This window comes from Artibeus jamaicensis, unplaced genomic scaffold (genome assembly GCF_021234435.1).
Source record: "Artibeus jamaicensis isolate MK-2021 breed Jamaican fruit bat unplaced genomic scaffold, CSHL_Jam_final scaffold_1019, whole genome shotgun sequence".
NCBI lineage: Eukaryota > Metazoa > Chordata > Mammalia > Chiroptera > Phyllostomidae > Artibeus > Artibeus jamaicensis.
Window position 1 is genome coordinate 15,680,841 of NW_026522025.1, and position 19,846 is coordinate 15,700,686.

The 19,846-nt window shown below is 35.6% G+C and overlaps 1 protein-coding gene across 1 annotated transcript in view; it reads right to left on the minus strand.

Annotated features, from left to right (window-relative positions):
- The window catches only part of CUNH1orf141 (chromosome unknown C1orf141 homolog), a 200,771-nt gene that overhangs the window by 36,202 nt on the left and 144,723 nt on the right, over positions 1-19,846 (minus strand). The window contains exons 11-15 of the mRNA XM_053655383.1: positions 18,800-18,863; positions 16,156-16,247; positions 14,264-14,424; positions 5,768-5,880; positions 1,398-1,465 (exon numbers count right to left, since the gene is read on the minus strand). Of these exons, the coding sequence (XP_053511358.1) occupies positions 1,398-1,465; positions 5,768-5,880; positions 14,264-14,424; positions 16,156-16,230 (417 nt within the window). The 5' untranslated portion in view covers positions 16,231-16,247; positions 18,800-18,863. The remainder of the gene's footprint in view (positions 1-1,397; positions 1,466-5,767; positions 5,881-14,263; positions 14,425-16,155; positions 16,248-18,799; positions 18,864-19,846) is intronic.

The following is a 19,846-nucleotide window of genomic DNA, read 5'->3' on the forward strand; positions in this document are numbered from 1 at the left end:
AATATAATCATTGACCTCAAAATTGTAAAAGTAAACATATGTTTGACCTATGGAAAGAGGCATGGAGAAAATAAAACTGCTAAGATTCATCTTATATAAAGGTGAATCAAGAGTTAATGATTAAAGTTAATAGAAAAACATTTTAGATATATTATTTTAAGGTACAAAAGTTAACAATAGAAGTAAAAAAGTAGTTACTTGGTACAGAAGAGGGAGAGAAGTGAGATATTAAGCAGCATAACTAAGCTAATTAGAATCTCTTTTTGTGATTCTTCAGTATTTAATGTTTAAAATTGATAAGTAAAAAAACAGTAATATAAGCTCATTCTTTAGAACTATAAAGTTATTCATAAGAGGAATTGAAACCTAAAAAGGTTGTACATGGTTGCCACAGAAAAAAAAATGGAGCAGAAAGCATAGAAGGACTTGGTGTTTTTATTAGTCTTGCTGTATTATTTATTTTAAAAAATATATGCATACTTTAATTTGTATTTTTTAAATTAAAATGTTATATGTGTTGTATAGGACACTAGTAAATTTATTATAAGTGAACTTAATGTAATATTACAATATTTCTTGGGAGATTGTTATTACATATAAACCCAAATAAATCATGTAGTTGAGGACAAAATTAATATTCTGGACAGTGAATCCTGATTACTAATTATATTTTTAAATTATAATAAGTAAGAATATGCAAGAAAATTATAGGATGTTATTAATTATACAAGAGTAATTAAGTACGTATTTCTTTATGTTTCATTATCCATACTGGCAAGGTTAATAATAAACATACTGATATCTAAGGAAGTCTCTTAAGTGACGTTCTTTTGCTGATTCTCTGAATTAATTTCTCTCTCTAGTCTCCTAGATAAAACTTACTGAATGATATCCAAGGTATGCTCAATGTTCAAGGCTAGTCAGCTTCTTTTCAGTATGTCCACACACCTCTGCTCAATTGATTATTAAGACTCAGTAGTGTTGTTATTATAATTATATAGTTTCAATTACTATAGCATGCTCAAAAATGGTCTTGGCAAAACATCAAAAGATTAACAAATAGATGTATATTTTCATATTTTAAATTTAAAAATATTTAATTTATGCATGTATAGTTTATAATACCCTATCTTAACCAACTTTATGATAACTGCTAGACCTCATAATATTCAAAAAATAATTTTATTGTACTGACTGTTTAACAAATAATATATTATTGTTTCTATTATTTCCGTATGTAACGTTTTCCATAATACCAGAGTTAAAATCACTTTAAAATCTTATGCTTTTTATTCCTAACATCCATTTGATTTTGGCATTGATAGGAGCATATATGAAATCATTTGGTTTAGTCTGAATTGCTATTAAGTAATTATAAACACACAAATTAAACCCACCTCATCTATATCCTTAAGAAAAAGTAAAGGTCTCTGAAATCTTGATTTTAGATATTCTTCTACTGGTTCTGAAGAAACAAACCAAACATAAATGATATTTCCATACTATTAGGCCACTTTTAATTTAATTTCAATGAATTATTTTCTTTACATGTAGTAAACTTTTTAGAAATGTAGTTTTTCATCTTATTTGCTTACATAAAATTGCTTTTACATTTTTAGAGCTAAATATATTCTAGAATAATTTGTCTTAGAAGTAAATTTTTACTAACAGAATATAACTTTCAATTACTTACTATAATATAATAAAACTGTATCTTGGAAAAAATGATATTCTAAATAAAATAGAATCATACTTGATAGTCAAAGAAATCTTTTCATGAATTCCTTTGAAAAGAGATATATAGGGTCCAGAAGAAGTAATTCCTGCTTGAGTGTGGTTGATAGAGTAATAATATGGGTATAATAATTTATAGTTTTAGTTTGAACAGTTCATCTAAAATGTTATATGGTGTGCTTGAGTATGATATTATTATGTTACAGAATTACATGCTTATGATTTTGTTATAAAAGATTTTGTAACAAAAAAGGAGCAGTATTTGTGTCAGAGCTTGTATTTACTTCACCTTGAATCCCCTCCATCTGTAATTATGAGTTTTATCAATCTGGATTATCATTTAATGGGTTGTCTTAAAATTGGCATAACGTAGGGTCAACCACACAGACTTCGGATTTAGAAAGTCTGGGTTTGGGATCAGAACCTACTTTTTGTGTGTTGAGTTATGTAGCCTTAGGAAAGTCACTTAACCCATCTGAGCTTTAGTTTTTCTCATGTATTTTTAAAAATATTTTATTTATTTATCTTTAGAGGGGAAGAGAAGGAGAGAGGGAGAGAAATATCAATGTATGGTTGCCTCTCATGAGTCCCCTGCTGGGAACTGGCCTGTAACCCAGGCATGTGCCCTGACTGGGAATCGAACCTCAATCTTTTGGTTCGCAGGCCCACTCTCAATCCACTGAACTACACCAGCCAGGGCAGGTTTCTCATCTATTAAGTGGAAATGATAGTACTTAATCTTAATATGGATGCCGTGAGGGTAAATAAGATTTCAAAAAAAGATGTAACAAACTGAATAGAGTGTATGGTATTCATTCAATGGACAGTTATTTGTTAACCTCACCTACAATATGCCAGGCACTGCTGTTAGATTCTAGAATTGTGATTTCTGACCAATGATGCAAACATTTTAGTGAGTAATACAGAAAATAAACAGGTGAAGAAACAAAGGAGTAAATAATTATAAATTGAGATATATGCTATGACAGAAATAAACAGATTTTGGTGAGTGAGAACAATACAGGGAGATATAATTTAGATAGGGTAGTTTCTATGTACTGAATGTTTGTATCCCTCCTAAAATGTATACACTGAAGCTCCAATTCTCAATGTGATGGTATTTGGAAGTTGGCCAGTGGGAGGTAATTAGGTTTAGATGAGGTAATAAGGGTGGAGCCCCTATGATGGGATTAATGCCCTTATAAGAAGAGGTGGGAGAAAGCTGGAAGAGGGCCTTCATCAGAACCTGACTAGACTGGCACCCCAAACAGACTTCCAACCTCCACAACTGCGAGAAATAAGTATTTGTTGTTTAACCACCTAGGCTATAGTAGATTGTTATAGTAGCCTGAGTTGAGAGAAAAATTGGTACTGAGAAGTGGGATACTGCTGAAACTAATACTTAAAAATATGGAAGTGGCTTTGGAACTGGGTAATGGGTACAGGCAAAAGGAGTTTTGAAGTGCATGCTAGAAAAAGCCAGTATGGCCATGAAGGAATTTTAAAGGCAATTCTGGTGAGAACTAAGAAAGTGGGGAGCTATAGAGAAAATGCCCATCTTCTTAGAGAATACATAAATAATCATGTGCAGAAATGTTGGTAGAAATGTGGATGGGCAAGGCCATTCTGATGAGGTCTCATATAGAAATGAGGAACATGCTATCAGACAATGGAGAAAAGGCTATCTTTGTTATAAAGTAACGAAGAACTTGGATGAACTGTGTTTGTGTTCTAGTGTTTTGTGGAAGGTAGAACTAGTGAGCAACGAAACTGAATAGTTAGCTAAGATTTCTAAGCAAAGTATTAAAGGAGCAGCTTGGCTTCTCCTTACTGATTGTAGTAAAATGTGAGAAGAGTGAAATGGATTGAAGACAAAATTGCTAAGCAAAAAAGAACCAGAACTAAAAAATTTGGAAAATTCTCAGCTTTTCAAAAAAAAAAAAAAAAAAAGAGAGAGAGAGAAAGTACATTCAAAAGAAAACACTAAGGGTAGGAAAGACTGGCCGTTGGAAAGGAGACTGGTCTTGGTGCGAACCACAGACCTAGTCAGCCACCCCAGCAGAGACACTGCCAGTTTGAATTGAAGCAATGGAGATGGGATAAAATGAAGGACTGCTGGACTTCTTAGGTTTCACAGGATGGGACCATAGACCTATTTGTTGCAAACATGTGCTGTTCTTCAAGACAAGGGAAGAATAACTGACGGCAATTCCCAGACAATCAGGGCCATCTCTTCAGTTTCAGAAGTGAAGTAAAGGCCATTTTCTCAGTTGCAACAGGTCTGATAGCTTCCACCCAAAGCCTTAGGGTGGGCAGCCTGAAGCCTTGGGGATATGACTCTTACTGGGCAAAGTTGTAGAAGTGGGATCCCTGCCTAGCAGAGTTCTGGGATGGGGGGGTTGTGACTCCACCCTGCAGAGCTGTGGTGGCAGGACCTCAGCCCCAGTGGGTCCAGTAGAGAGAGCATCAAGCCAAAGAGAATTGGCCTTGAGCCTTAAAATCCCAGTGACGTTTGCCTTACTAGGTTTTAGACTTGGTTGAGACCCATCACCCCCTACTTTGTTTCTATTTTTCTCTTTTAAAATGGGAATGCCTATCCTATGTCTGACCCATCTTTGTATTTAGGAAACCCATAATTTGCTTGGTTTCACAGGTTTACAGCTGGAGACAATTTTTGCTTCAGGATGGACACTCACCTTGAGTCTCACCTATATTTGATTTAGATGATATCTAGATGAGACTTTGGAGTTTAGTGATAATATAAAACTCAGTATGGGAGTGAAATAATTACAGTGTTCCAAGATGTGTTTATTGTCCAGAAGGAGGGTAACATTAGATTTTGAAAGGATGAATATTATAATTCCTAGTGTAATAATTTAAAGAAAAGAGATTACACCATTTCCAAATTACTAAAGAAGAAAAGTTAAAAAATTTTAAAATTAAATCTTAAAGAAGACATGAGATAGAAAAAGAAGCATACGGTCAACAGGAGAGATAAGTACAAAATAAGATGGCAAATTTAAATCCAAAGATTTTGCTAATCATATTAAGTATAAATGGACTAAATGCTCCATTCAAAGACAAAGATTAGCATAATAAATTTAAAAATCTAGCAACTTGATATTTATAAGAGATAAATCTAGATCATACTGTTATAGAAAGGTGGTAATAAAATAATGGAGAAAGATATACCATACAAATTTTAGCCAAAAGAAAGTTGTATAACTACTGTATTATTAAATAAGATGAAAGTAATTTTTAAATGAAAAAGGTTCCACTCACTAGATATATAATAATTGTAAAATGTTATGCAAATAGTAATGTGGCCTACACTATATTAAAAATATGTAAAGCAAAAATTGACAATTCTACAAATAAGATAGTAAGTTTAAAATTTCTCAGTAATTGTCACAACAAGCAACCAGAAAAATCAGTAAGAATACAGAAGAGTTAAAAAACACAATGTACAAATTTGTACTGAAAGATACATACATATATATGTATATGTATATACATATATATATATAAACACTGCAGTGAACAACTGCAGAATATACATTGTTTTGAAGTACACATGGAACATTTATAACAATTGACCATGTAATGGGTAATAGTGCAAGTGTTAATTAACTACATGACTGAAAAGTAAGATTCTTAAACAAGATGTGTGTACCTGATTGATTAAAAAAAACAATAAAAGGGGAACTCTTAGGGTTAAACTGAAAGGAAACTCAGAAATTTTCTTTCTAGAAAAATAAATGAACATACAAATATATTCCCAGTTTTTGAATTATATAAATTATCTATTCTAATATTTAACATCTCTTTCTCTTAAGAAATTCTTTTGTATGGCTCACTAAAATTTTTCACACTGCAGTTAAATATAACCCATATGCTGTCAAGCAAATGCCTTCCACAGAGACGTCAATTTATTAAGAAACTTTAAAATACAAATTAATAAATACTAAAGTATATAATAAAAACATTCATTAATAAATCAAAGGAGAAATAAATACATTACACAAAGCATTACCTATTGCTTTGCCCTCTTGATTTTTTATATTTGTTGGTACAAGGTGTGGTTTTAAATTTAATTTTTTTAAATTACTTTTTGTAGGTTGGGGCTTATTTTCACAGGAGATATACCTGGAAGAAATAAAATTAATGCAGTTAAAATAATCAGAAAAGTTGTAAAACCAATCTAAAAAACAAATTTGGAAAAATGTGTTGAAGTTCCATTTATAAAAATTTGCATGTTGTTTTATTGATATATTATAGAGCAAAATGTAAAAGATTGGGGCCTATTAAGCAGGAGCTGAAAATATTAGTGATATTTATTTCAAGTGAGAGACAGGAAACTGCTGTTATCATAAAATTGAAGGTACCTCAGGAAACTATCATTCAGGAGCTAATCAACCCTTTTAGAAAAATGTGCTGGAAAATTGTTAAATGGGGTACTGGGAACATTGCCAGACTTGAGTCAAAGTGGTGGGACATGGAGTTAGTTCAGCCCAGATATCAAATCACAGTGTTTATTTACTGTTAATAGGGACTTTTTTCCATAGAATGTTTAACAGATTATTGATGGTATGTAAGAAAGTTAATGGTATATAATTCATGCTATTTCTGATTTGCAAATGCTTATGATTTTGTCCTCAGACACTCATCTGTGGTTGATATCACCCAGTCCCACACCTTTAAATATTACCTATAGGCTGATATCCCCAGATGCATAGTCTAGACCCCAAACTCTTCCCTGAGCTCCAAGTTTATATTTCCAACTGCTGCATGACTTCTGCATTTAGATATATTATAGCCACCCGAAACTTACATATTCAAAACCAAATTCTTACTTTCACCTCCTTCCCAATCTGTTCCTTACAGGCTTCCCCATTTCCATTCAACCAGTGGCTTCGGCCCAAAACTCTGCAGTCATCTTTGATTTCTTTCTCTCATTCCCCATTCCCAGTGTGTCAGCAAACCTCACTAGCTCTTTCTTTGAAATACATTCCAAATCCAACCACTTCTTTCCTTATTACTTCCACTCTAGTTGAAGACACTTCATCTCTTGTCTGAACTACTATATGCCTCTAACCTTCTGTCTATTTTTTGGGCTATCACTCTTGCCCCCCAAAACCATGGAGACACCTGTAAAATATAATTGTGATTGCCATTTCCCTTCCATTGTTTCCTGTCAGACTGAAATAAAATGTAAAATCCTCACTGGAAGACAGAAAAATTTTCCCCAAATCTCATATTTATAAGTAAAGGAATTTCCATCGAATGTCCCTCCAGCCTCTGCCTGCTCATTCCCGCTCACCCCTCACCTCCACGTGGAGGTGCAGTGAATCTTCCAGCTGTTTGGTTGAAGAAAAGGAACTTAAGCTCCAACTTAAGGACCTTTGTCTTTGCTCTTCCTTCTGCTCATAATATTCTTCCCCCAGGTATTGACAAGTCTCACTCCCCTCAGTCATAGAGAAATCAGTCTCTGTTGTTGTTCTGGGTGACTACTGTATGGGCAGTTTTAAGCTCTTCACATATATTAATCCATTTAACTCACACAACTCTATGGATTACATATTATTATTATCTCCACTGTAAAAGATAATGAGACTGAAGCACAAAGAGGTTATATAACTAGTCCAAGGTCACAGCTACTAGGAAGCAAAGCTAGGATACAAACCTGCAACTGCTCTATAAATGCCATCTTCTTAATCTCTATGCCAGGCTAATGTCACACAGAGTTTAAGACATGTATTGAACTAAAGGAAAAAAGCATTTAACCAATTAAATTACACTGTAGGCTGCAACTGCATTCTCTATCCCTATTTAATTATGTTTTCTGTGTGTAAGTTCATTCTTCTGTCATTAAAAAATTTCTAAAAGGAACATTTTGACAGATATCAGTGTGAATATATTTTTTAGGAAAAAATTCTCCTAATGAGAAGAATCTATAAAGTCCAAAAAATTCTTTATCTTCTTGCCTCTAACTTATTTTCTATTTCTTGCTACTTTATACATTGTAAATTTGCCAGTTTCATATGATAATTCAGTACTGTATGCTCAGCTAGTAAAGAAATCACTTCATCTCTCTTTGAAAATTTTTTTGTCTTTTTTTTTTAAATATATGTTAAATCAAAGGGAATTTTTAAAAAGAGTTTATTTATTTATTTTTAGAGAGAGGAGAAGGGAAGGAGAGAGAGGAGGAGAAACATCAATGTGTGGTTGCTTCTCAGCCATCCCCTGCTGGGGACCTGGTCTGCAACCTAGGCATATGCCCTGACTGGGCATTGAACTGACAACCATATGGTTTGCAGGCCACTCTCAATCCACTGAGCCACATCAGCCAGGGAAATTGTTGGAGGAAGTAAACAGGAAAACATGACTGCTGGTTGACGGTTGAGTTGGACCCAGGCAATTGAAGGCTCTTCACCTCCTTTCTGTCCTTGGAATATACACTCTACCTCCTGTTCCCACAGTAGGAGCTGTTCCAAGGATATAGCTTTGAGAAAGTAAGGCATAACTGAGGCTGTCTGGACTGAATCCAGTTAAGGTCTCTATATAAACTTTTAAGATTCTGTTGAGTGAATGCAGAGATCTATTCATCTTGCAATGCCTAAGATAAGCACTGTATGCAAGTTCCCTTGCCTATTAAACTGCTACCTACCGACAAAAACCCATATACATATATATAATCAATTATGCTATTACAGTTGTCCTAATTTTCCCCCTCTACCCCCCTTCACCCAGTACACCCCCATTTCCTTCAGCAATCTCCCCCCTTAGTTCATGTCCATGGCTCATGTATATAAGTTCTTTGGCTACATCATTTCCTATATTATTCTTAATATCCCCCTGTCTATTCTGTACCTACCAGTTTGTATTTCTTTATCCCTCTACCTTTTTCCTTATTCTCTCCCTTCCCCCTCCAGCTGATAACCCTCCAAATGATCTCCATATCTATGATTCTGTTCCTGTTCTGCTTGTTAGTTTAGTTTGTTTTTTAGATTCAGTTGGCAGTTGTGAATTTGTTGTCATTTTAATGTTCATAGTTTTGATCTTCTTTTTCTTGAATAAGTCTTTTAACATTTCATATGATAATGGCTTAGTAATGATGAATTCCTTTAGTTTTACCTAGTCTGGGAGGCACCTTATCTACCCTTCCATTTTAAATGATAGCTTTGCTGGATAGAGTAAACTAGGTTGTAGGTCCTTGCTTTTCATCACTTTGGATACTTTTTGACAGTCTCTTCTAGTCTGCAAAGTTTCTTTTGAGAAATCAGCTGATAGCCTTATGGGAACTCCTTTGTAGGTGACTCTGCTTTTCTCTTGCTGCTTTTAAGATCCTCTCTTGATCTTTAACCTTTGGCATTTTAATTATGATGTGTCTTGTGGTGTTCCTCTTGGTGTCCATCTTGTTTGGGACTCTTTATGCTTCCTAGAATTATATGTCTAATTTCCTTCACCAAATTAGGGGAGTTTTGCTTCATTATTTTTTCAAATAAGTTTTCAATTTCTTGTTCTTTCTCTTCTCCTTCCAGCACCCCTATGATGTGAATGTTCTTACATTTGAAGGTTCCAGAGGCTCCTTAGCCTATGCTTGTTTTTTAAAATTCTTTCTTCTTCTTACTATTCTGGTTGAGTGTTTATTTTTTCTTTTTTTTTTAATTTTATTTAGTTATTTTTCAAGTACAGTTTTTTGTCTATTTTTCCCATCCCAGCCTCCCCTGCCCCTTGCTCCCCACCTCCCTCCCATTTCCTCCCCCCGCCTTAGTTCTCGTCCCTGTGTCCTTCCTATTTGTTCCTCCAAATCCCTCCCCCTTTTTCCCCTTAACTTCCCTTCCTTCTCCCCTCTGGTCACTATCCCCTTGTTCTCTATTTCAGTGTCTTTGTTTTTTGGGGTTTCTTTTTCTGCTTACTTGTTTGTTTTGTTGTTTAGCTTCCTGTTAAAGGTGAGATCATATGGTATTTGTCTTTCAGCACCTGGCCTATTTCACTCAGCATAATGCTTTCCAGTTCCATCCATGTTGTTGCAAAGGGTAGTAGCTCCTTCTTTCTCTCTGCAGCATAGAATTCCATTGTGTATATGTACCACAATTTTTGGATCCATTCATTTACTGATGGGCACCTAGGTTGCTTCCAACTCTTGGCTATTGTAAATTGTGCTTTTCTTATGTTCTAAATCATTGATTTGATTCTTGATTTCATCCCCCTCACTGTTGGTTCCCTGTAAATTTTTCTTTATTTCACTTGGTGTATACTTCATTTCTGCCTGGGTCTTTTTTTATGCTGTTGAAGTATTCTGATACTTCAGAATTCTGATAACCAGTGTTTTGAACTCTGCAACTGATAGATTGTTTATTTCCATTTTGTTTAGTTCTTTTTCTGGAGTTTTGTTCTGTTCTTTCATTCGGGGCATATTTCTTTGTCTCCTCACTTTGGTAGCCTCCCTGTGTTTGTTTCTATGTATTAGGTAGAGCTGCTTTGACTTCCTATCTCAGTAGCATAGTCTATTATAGAAAAGCACACCAGTAAGTTGGATAGGGCGGAGCCTTAGGAAATCACTAGGACAGGTTGATGGAGTCTCTGATATGGGGTCACTGCTCTGTGTCAGTGTGTGGGAGGGCTCAGAAAAGGGATAATAGCCACTGCCTGGCCTCTGAAGTTTTGTCTAGGAGGAAGCTGTCCCCTGGCACCCATCCCAATGCCAGATACTTCAGTTTCTCTCTGTATGCCATTGGTGCCCTTCCAACTGCTGCCCTGGTACTGGCGCCCAGAAGGAGTAAGTCTGCCTGTGTCCTAAGTCCAGTGCGAGCCCTTTAAGAGGAGACACCTGAGAACACTGCGGTTTCTTCTGCCACCCCAAACCCCACTGGTTTTTACAGCCAGAAGTTATAGAGATTTATCTTCCTGGCACTGGAACCCTCCTAGGCTGGGTGGTCTGGTGTGGGGCTGGGATCCCTTCCTCCAGAGGTATACCTCCTGATTTTTATCCACCACATGTGGATGTGGGACCTGCCCATTCTACATCTCCACATCCCTGTGTCCCTCCCCCAACCTCCCAGCCAACTAGTTTGGATGAATGTGACTTTTTTATTTCCTTGGTTGTCTAACTTCAATACAGTTTGATTTTTGACAATTCAGGGCAATTGTTATTTTGTAGCTTAGTTGTAGTTTTTGCTGTAGTTTTGCAAAGAAGTGAGCCCTGTTTACCTATGCCTCCATCTTGACCAGAAGCATAAAATTTTTTATTAGAGATAATTTTTAAAGGAACTTTTGTTAAAGAGTATGCCCCTTTTGTAAAAGATCCAATTATAAGAAATTGAAGAGAAGAGTAGGTTTGATGTTTATTGAGAAATATTAAAACTATGTACAAATTAAAAGCAAAGGACTGAGAGATATTTTTGAATGATTATAAAACTCTCTGCTTATGAGAAAAGTTATCCTAGGGAGGTATTTCTAGGTAATAGAGGCTATCACCTTCATCAGTTACCATTTATCCAAGAGAAGTGCAGACATCCAGAGCTAATAATAACATAGAAAAGATGTCTCTCAGAGTCACTGACAAAGAATTTTAATGGTTTTCAATCCTATCTTTATATAAGAATCATCTGGGAGACCTTAAAAATAGTAATGCCTGGGCCGCACTCCAAACCAATTAAAGTAGAATCCAATTATTTTAAAGCTCCCCAGGTAACAGTAATGTGCAGTTGGGGTGGAAATTACTATTCTGAAAGCAAAGCTCAGCTACAAATAAACTTGGGCAGGTTTCATCAATCAGCTCCAGGTTGAGTGTTGCTATGATGTTCAGCAAGCTAAGGAAAGGGATGGAACAGATGTTGGTATTAGGCAGCATGATTAGAGTGGGACATAAGGTGCAGCAGTGCCTCACAGGGTGGTACCAGGAGCAGCAGCAGCAGCATTACCTGGAAACTTACTAAACATGCAAAGTATCAGGCTCCTGCCAAGACCTATTGAGTCAAAAACTCAGAAAGTGGTGTGAATTAGATTGACATCTTTGTTCAGTGTTACAGTGAGATTTTGTGAGCACTGATGGAGACTTATATCTTAGTTATAAGTAAAATAGTTTGTAAGTCCAGGAGCTCCATCTCAAGATTTAGAGGAACTAAATCTATACAATTAAATTGATGTAACCATAACCAGCATATTATTGGTGATATGCAGATAGAAACTTCTCGCCTTATGCTTTGTTATTTAAGCAATCATTCTGTTATGACTAGAAAAGGACTCACTGCAAGATGAGTTGCTTCCCAAAAGAGGCAATTTCTGGAGATAATATGAATTTAGCAAAAGCTCAGATTTTCTGGGGAGGCTTTATAATTTTTAAAAACCTCTTTTGCTGTCCAATGATATTTCCAAAAATCCAAATCTGAATATGCATCACCCTGTTTAAACCCTTCAGTAGCTCCATACTGGTTTAGGAGATTGTCCAAAGTTCTTTTTTAGCCTTTGGTGATCTGGCCTTTATTTACCTCTTTAGCTTCACTTCTTTAGGCCCCTCTCCAGTCTTTACCCCATATCCCAACACGTCCAGCGCCTCAAATTAACTAGGCTTTCCTCTGCCTGTCTCTGGCCAACTGTTCATATTGTTGCCTTGGCCTGGAACACATTTTCCTCTTTTAAATCAGTTGCCTCTTCACTAACTCTCTAGGTCTCACCTGAGCTGCCATTCCCTCCAGAAAACTTTTGCAGATCCTCCCATTGGGAATCTCTCTGTAGCAACTGGTGTTTGCCTGTTCACTTATCTGAATTCCCCTCCTATACTTTAATACACAGATATATTTCCCTGTTGCTGTTGTATCTTCAGAGTACAATAGTCACTTAATAAATACTTATAGAAGAAAATCAATACATGAAGATTATAATAGTATGTGATAGCAAAGCAATTGTACCAAGATAAGCAAAAGTTATCTGCAAGGATTTTTTATTTGAACTTGGTTTAGAACCCTAGAAAAAAACAGTAAGCTGTATCAGAATGAGAATTATTCAAGTATGAGTAAAATCTAGTATTACATTAAACAGCAATTTATGTCTCATTTCTGGAAATAGAATGCTAGATAGTTTTAGATCAGCTATCCTTCTGAGAACAACTAAAAAATGTGGGAAAATGTTAAAATATTTGTTTAAAGACACCTAAGAGCTACCTAAAAGCAGTAAGAAATTAAGAGGCCAAAAGTGGGAGAAAAGAGACACTCAAAGAGGTTCTCTTGGTCCTACAGCTCAGTATTTCTTTCGTCTGGACTCTCTTTACATTTCTGATGCCTAGAAAAATTATATAGCATTACATACATACACAATGCCCGTGAAAGACCAAGTATGACATATTCCGACTATTCCTTGCAAGTACACCAAGAAGCTTCCTTAATTTTCTAGGTGGACCTGTTTCTTTTCCTTGCAGTGCAGACCCTGAGAAAGAAGATACCTACTAAGAAAGACTCCTGGTGGCTAGGTGGGCTCAGATTTTAGCAAACAGAACCTAGCAGCTGTTTCTACACAGGGGCCTTTCGTGCGAGTTGCACAGACAGGGAGAAGTCTGCACTGAATTGCCTGGCCACACTGTGTTCCTGCTGTCTGAGCAGCCCTTACAAAGGAGTTCTGGAATTGTATTTCAACCAATTGGATTGGAATTTCCCTGTCCAATCAGAGCTGCAGTTATATTCCCATCAGCATCCTCACTGACCAGTCAGAGCAGCTCTATTCTTGCCAATAAAGGCAGTACCTTTTGGACCAAAAAAAAAAAAAAAGTTTAGGATTTGGCACCTTCATTTGCATGAGAGAGTAGTAGTGACTTCTCTCTCTGTAAGTCAGCTCCCCTCTGGTTTTGAGAGTGCACTTTCCCTTTCTACCAAAGCCTGAAGACTGTTTCCCCAGCTGAAGCTGAAACAATGAAGATGTCTTGCAGAACCAGAGTGGAGAAGAGCACATGGAACAGGGCAGAACAGAGCAGAACTGTCTAGTCAGAAAGGGGCATCGCCCCAGGGCTGCCTGGCCCCAAGGGCCACCTCACTGTTCCACAGCTATGCTGCTTCATAATTGAGCTGCAACACTATTGAGCGGGTCTACAGTCTTGCTGTTCTCACAACTGTGCTGTATCACAATTGAGTTATTTGCACTGAATAAAGTTTCCTTCTTCACTGTACCTCATACTGCGGTTCCCATTGGCATTGAATCAGTGCCAACAACCATCAATTGACAGCAGTACATTGGTTAAAGTTTGAAATACATCCTGACATTAACTTGCAGCAGTATAATACAGCTCAAGAAGAGTCTTTCTTTAAAAGTTCAGAATTATAATTACTATCTGTAGTCAACATGTGCAGTATTATAATAAATGGTCTATACACAAGAATATTTTAGATGCTTATCTAGTATGTTATAACTTATATAACTGCTATGAAATATACCTTCATTTGACAAAGCTGACTTTTAATATAGACTAAATAACTGAAGACAAATCTGAATGCCTTAAAACTCCAAATTGAAAGTTTGAAGTAGTTATGATGATTACCTTTTTGTTTTTTTAATACCATGTGACTTGTTTTCTGTGCTCTTTGATACTGTTGTAGATGTGGATTTGGCAATAATAGCCTCTTCAGATTCCAACTGAAAATCAAGTACTAGGGGTGCAACAGAAGTCTTTTCCTTTATGAAGCCCTGAAGACTGTTTTTCTGCAACAAAATTTGTAAAAACTGTAAGCAGGCATGAGGAAACCAGCAGAGCAGGACCACAATTCCTGAAAAAAGGGAAACAAATGTGGCAAACCCTAACACAGCCCAGCACACTTCCTGGGAGCAGTCTCCAGGCTGAGGCACAAGGCAGGGGAACTCGAACCAAACCCCGTGGCCTCCGCCTCATTGAGTTTCAGAGGCAGAGACCATGCCTGCAAACATCTGCTGGGCATTCACTTCAGAGAAGTGTTTATTCAAAAACCTGTACACAAATATGCATAGCAACTTTATTTTGTGTTATTTTTTAGCAGCTTTATTTTTAAAAGCAGGATACTGCAAACAACCAAATGTCCTTCAATGGGTGAGTGATTGAAACTCTGTATATCCATATTATGGAATGCAACTCACCAATAAATTTTATATATTATTTATAATAATAAAGTTATTGATTTCTGTAAGATCTTAGATGGACCTCAAGGGCATTATGCTTAGTGAAAAATCAATGTCAAAATACTACATACTGAATGATGCCATTTATATAAAAATTGTCCAAATTATAAAATTACCATAGAGGTGGAGATCAGATTAGCCATTGTCAGGGGCGGAAATGAGGAAGGAGGTGGAGGCATGGATACAAATACAAGGAAATAACATGAAGGAGTTTCTTTATGGTGATGGAAATGTGCTGTATCTTGATAAAATTGCATGCAACTCAATATACAAATGACCAAATGAATGCAGGTTAAAAATGGTGCAAAGTGAATGGAGTCTGTACTTTGATTAACAGTCATATACCAGTGTTGTGGATATCAATTATGGCTCATACTGGTTTTGATATTGCACAATTTCACCCCATTACAGACGTGTATAACCAGCACCACAGTCAAGGGACAGCCCTCTATAAGGTGTCCCCAGTGGGAGCAACTGGGGGAAAGGCATGTGCGGCTTTTTATACTTTTTCTGTAACTTCCTATAAGTCTATAATTATTTCAAAATTTAAAAAGTATTTAAAAATTAAAAAATTGATTTCCAAACTGGTTTATACATTGTTATCTCCCTTTTTGGCCATTAAAAAGCAAATAGAGGCAATCTATTTCATAAATATGTTCATTCCCTTGAGTTCCTCTCTGTGGTGTCCTTGATTTCTCAGACTGCGTGCTCTTATTTATGCCTTATTTATTCACACTGTTATATATTTTGCAAGTCTTTGTGTAACCAAATTAAACTGCTCATATGTGTAAAAAATCTGGGTTTTGAGGACTATATTCCTCAGTGAACAATTATTTATTGTTCATTATTCTTCCTTTATTGAACTTTATAGGAGTCTTACCTTTTTACTTTAATATCTGTGAACTTTAGTTATTTCTAGTTTGGTAACTATATCAAATACTTTCTTTCTTTTAATAAAGCAAGTAAATAAATTTTAATATGTTTAACATGTCAGTAAGAACAATAGGTATAGTCACAGTTACTATTTGACTACCTGGGATTTTTAAAAATCTTAAGCAGTTTAAATACATCATAACCCAATATGGTAACTACCTAGAAGTTACCCTATATCTAATTAATTCTTTAAAGTACCCACTCACGTAGATGATTTTTTTTCAACTAATATACTTATTTAAAAATTAATTTATATCTTCATAATAACTAAAAAATAAAATCATCATTCACATTTGAAGTGATAACCTTTTAATAATTAAATTAAATTTTAACTCTTATTTCACAAACCTTTATTCTTCTGGCCAAGAGTATCTTTGCATATTCATTTAGATTATCTAACTTCTCTATAATTTTTTCTGCCATTGTCAGTCAGTAAATTCCTATTTATAAAGGAGAAAAATAAGTCTTTAAAACGATTTAAACATATAATTGATTATTTAGGCATAAGTTAAAGGACATCTTTATATTACTGTTTTAGGTAAAAAATAAAACTATAAAGATCATTGAATACATCACAGAATTGTAAAGGTCCAAGTTTTTTGGACAGAAACTCTCATGATCAGAACTCCCAGATGTGTGAGGGCACCAGGCATTTTTAAACATGTGATAAAGATGAGCTGAAGAAAGTTCAAGATTACCATATGAGAACCAGACATGACTCATATTCGAAGCATACTTGAAAAATATGCAGTTTGATCTATATTCTTCTATTAAAAGTAAGTGTGAAAGGCTCACATTTATATAATCCACTGTATTAAAAATAAATTGGGCAGTGATCTAAGACTGTTAATATGGCACTTAGAAAGCAACCAGTCACACAGAAGGAGCAGCAGCCAAACTGGTTAGGTCTTATATTTTTTTGTAATAACAGTTCACACTTTGTAGTTAATTAATATTGCTGCAGATTTCATCTGGGATCAGATGCTCCATATTAAGCTTGGGGAACTAAATGTTAGACATCAGGACCTAGTCTAATTTATTTCCATTTTCATACCAAAAAATTAAAAGCCACAAATTACCTTTTCAATGTAATGTAGACTGCTGGTGCAGAGTAGAAGCAAGGGTCAGAATACTAACCTAAAGCTCCTTCTAGTCAATTTATTTTTAAAATTGAGGACATGATTATTCATTACATATACTTTTTCTCAGTGAATTGAATGGCTTCCACTGGCATTTAAGTGTAAAAATCATATGGTTCATAGAAAGTATTAAATTCATCATTTTCTAAAGACCATCAATGTCCACACTGTTTTTTCTAGCTCAAAAAAAATCTCTACTATTTCTCTCATATATTATTCAATCAATACCACACAAAGATGATGACACATGAAAAGACAAGGATTTAGGATCCTATGTCAAAAGCTCACATTATTTTTTTAGATTTGGTTTCTTTTAGCTCTCTTTTCTATTCTCTTTCCTTCACCATCTATTGCCCTGGGGGTAAATTCCTGGTGCTCTGATAGTGCCTTCCCATTCCAGCATGCTCTCTGCCATTCTGCTATATCCAGATACTTCATTTCCATCCCATGATGTAATTCTGTGTGACAAAGAACTTTTCTGGGCCATGAGGCCGTAGCAGGATAGCATACCCTATTATAAACCACATAACCTTAGGTTGCAGGTCAGAAGGGGAGAGATGTAGGAAGAGTGTTAGCACAGTGTGAATGCCTCAGACTCCCTGGGTCTCCTATAGGAGAGAAGAAAACAGGTTTTGGAAGAATGTAGATTATCTGAACATTATATGTAATTGTCTTTTCTGACCCAGGAACCAGTCTTCTCATATATTCTAAAAAAGATGAAAGGAATTTTAGTTTCTATGTTTCCCTTAAACATATGAGTTTAGAGATGTTGACAAGGATCCTAAATTTTTCACTAATTTCTTTTATTGGGGGCAAAATTTTCTATTTTTCAGTAAGAGATAGAATGGTTAAATAACTGGAAGAACAAGGATATCAAAGTGAATGAGTTCCCCAATTTTGGGGAAGGTATAAATTATATTAGAAACAACTGGGACACACCATTTACTTGTGAGAGAGAATAGAAGGCAGGTCTTTTTAAAGAGCATGAGGTCCTAAACCTCTTATTCCAATAACTCAGACATTTTATACGTGACACATCATCCCATTTTACACACACACAGCGTTATGATTTTATATTCCTGATTTAAACTTATTTTGCTATGAGTAAATTATTTAGCTATCATAAGATTTCTGAAAAATCGCTGTGCATTATCGAGTTTCTTTTGAAGTGAGAAAAACCAACCAATTACTTTTAAGGGTCAATGACAACTTTATGAATCCTAAATTTGACAGTTTATGAAATTGACAGGATGTTACTAGTTTTACAGTTTTATTTTTATATTCCGGAACCACTACTCTTTTGTGTTTTAGTTTTTGAATGTTTTCATAGGTTTTTGACAATGTTCGTGGTTCCTAATGGATGAATGGCCCTGGAAGAAAGTGGTGATGAGGAAACGCCACAGACTATTTTGCTTGTTTTTATCATTATACCAAGGATGCTGAGGGCCTAGCTCGTGTTTCTTGAAATAAATGCTGAGAGCAAAGGAACATCAGGTCCAGTATGATGGTCTATGCAAACTGTTTTACATGAACTAAAAACTAATCCTTTAATGCAAAATGTATCAAGACTATGTTAAATGTTCCTCATAAGGCCTTATGTATTTCAGTGTTCTCTTGATGCAACCTTTAATTTTAATGTCTACCGTAAACCAGCATATTTCATACTTTGATTTCTCTTTCTATTTCTATGGGCATATATTTCATTTCATTCATTCTGTTCTTGTGAGCATATATTATCATTTAAAGGTGAACATTTATTTGTTTGCTTGGCTACTGGTTACCTAAATGCATTGAATATTACATGAAAGACATTGTGCTAGGTATTCTACCAAATTTACTGAGGAAGTTGTTACCTGGCAGATGATTTTCTTTGTGACCCCATCTTCCTAGGCAAGGCAGATGGTCTCTTCCATTTCACTAAGAGAATAGAAACTATCAGGAAAGAACTTTTTCGGCTTCTACCTCTAATACCAACATCTCATTTGTGTCCATTCCCATCTTGCCTATATTTTAATTTTAATTTTACTGGAAGTGTTGTCTTTCTCAATCAAAGCTAATCCCTCCCCAACTCTGGCCTCCTTGAAGAGTTACTTTCATTGGTTATCCTCTTTCCTATAAGGTTCATCTCTTTTCATCACCAATTTTTTCTCCTTAGCATGTTCAAGTCTCTTTCATTAAAAAAAAAAAAAATCTTGCCCTGCCTGGTGTGGCTCCGGGGGTGAGCATCAGCCTGTGAAACAAAGCATCATTGGTTAGATTCCCAGGCGGGGCACATGTCTGGGTTGTGGGTCAGGTTCCTGGTTGGGAGCATGTGAGAGACAACTAGATGTTTCTCTCATACATTGATGTTTCCCTTTCTCTTTCTCCCTTCCTTCCCTTCTCTCTAAAAGATAAAAATCTAGAATAGAAAAATAAAAAAATGATCTCCCTGACCCTACTAACCGTTATTCTTGCTCATAAACCCTTTATTGCCAAATTTCTTAACAGCAGCTTATACTCAGGCTTTCTAATTTCTTCCACACCTTCTCCTTTTCAACCTACCATCATAGTTCCTCCTAAACTGTAAACTAAATCTGCTCTCATAGGTCACCAGGGTCACCATCTTGTATATTAGTAGACACTTTTCTGTTCTTATTTACCCTACTTGAATGTTTGCAACTTTTGCTAATGTTGAAAACTTCTTTCTATGGAACTCCCCTCTTTTGGTTTCTGTGACAATAGTCACATTTTCTTACCTTCTCTGAAGAGTCCTTGTCAGTGTCTTCAACTTGCTCTTCTTCCTTAGATCACTTCCTAAATACTAGTGTTCCTAAATGCTCAGCCATCTCTTTCATCATTCTATATATTCTTCCAGGATGACCACCCAAACCCAATGACTTCATCTACCACCATCTATTTCC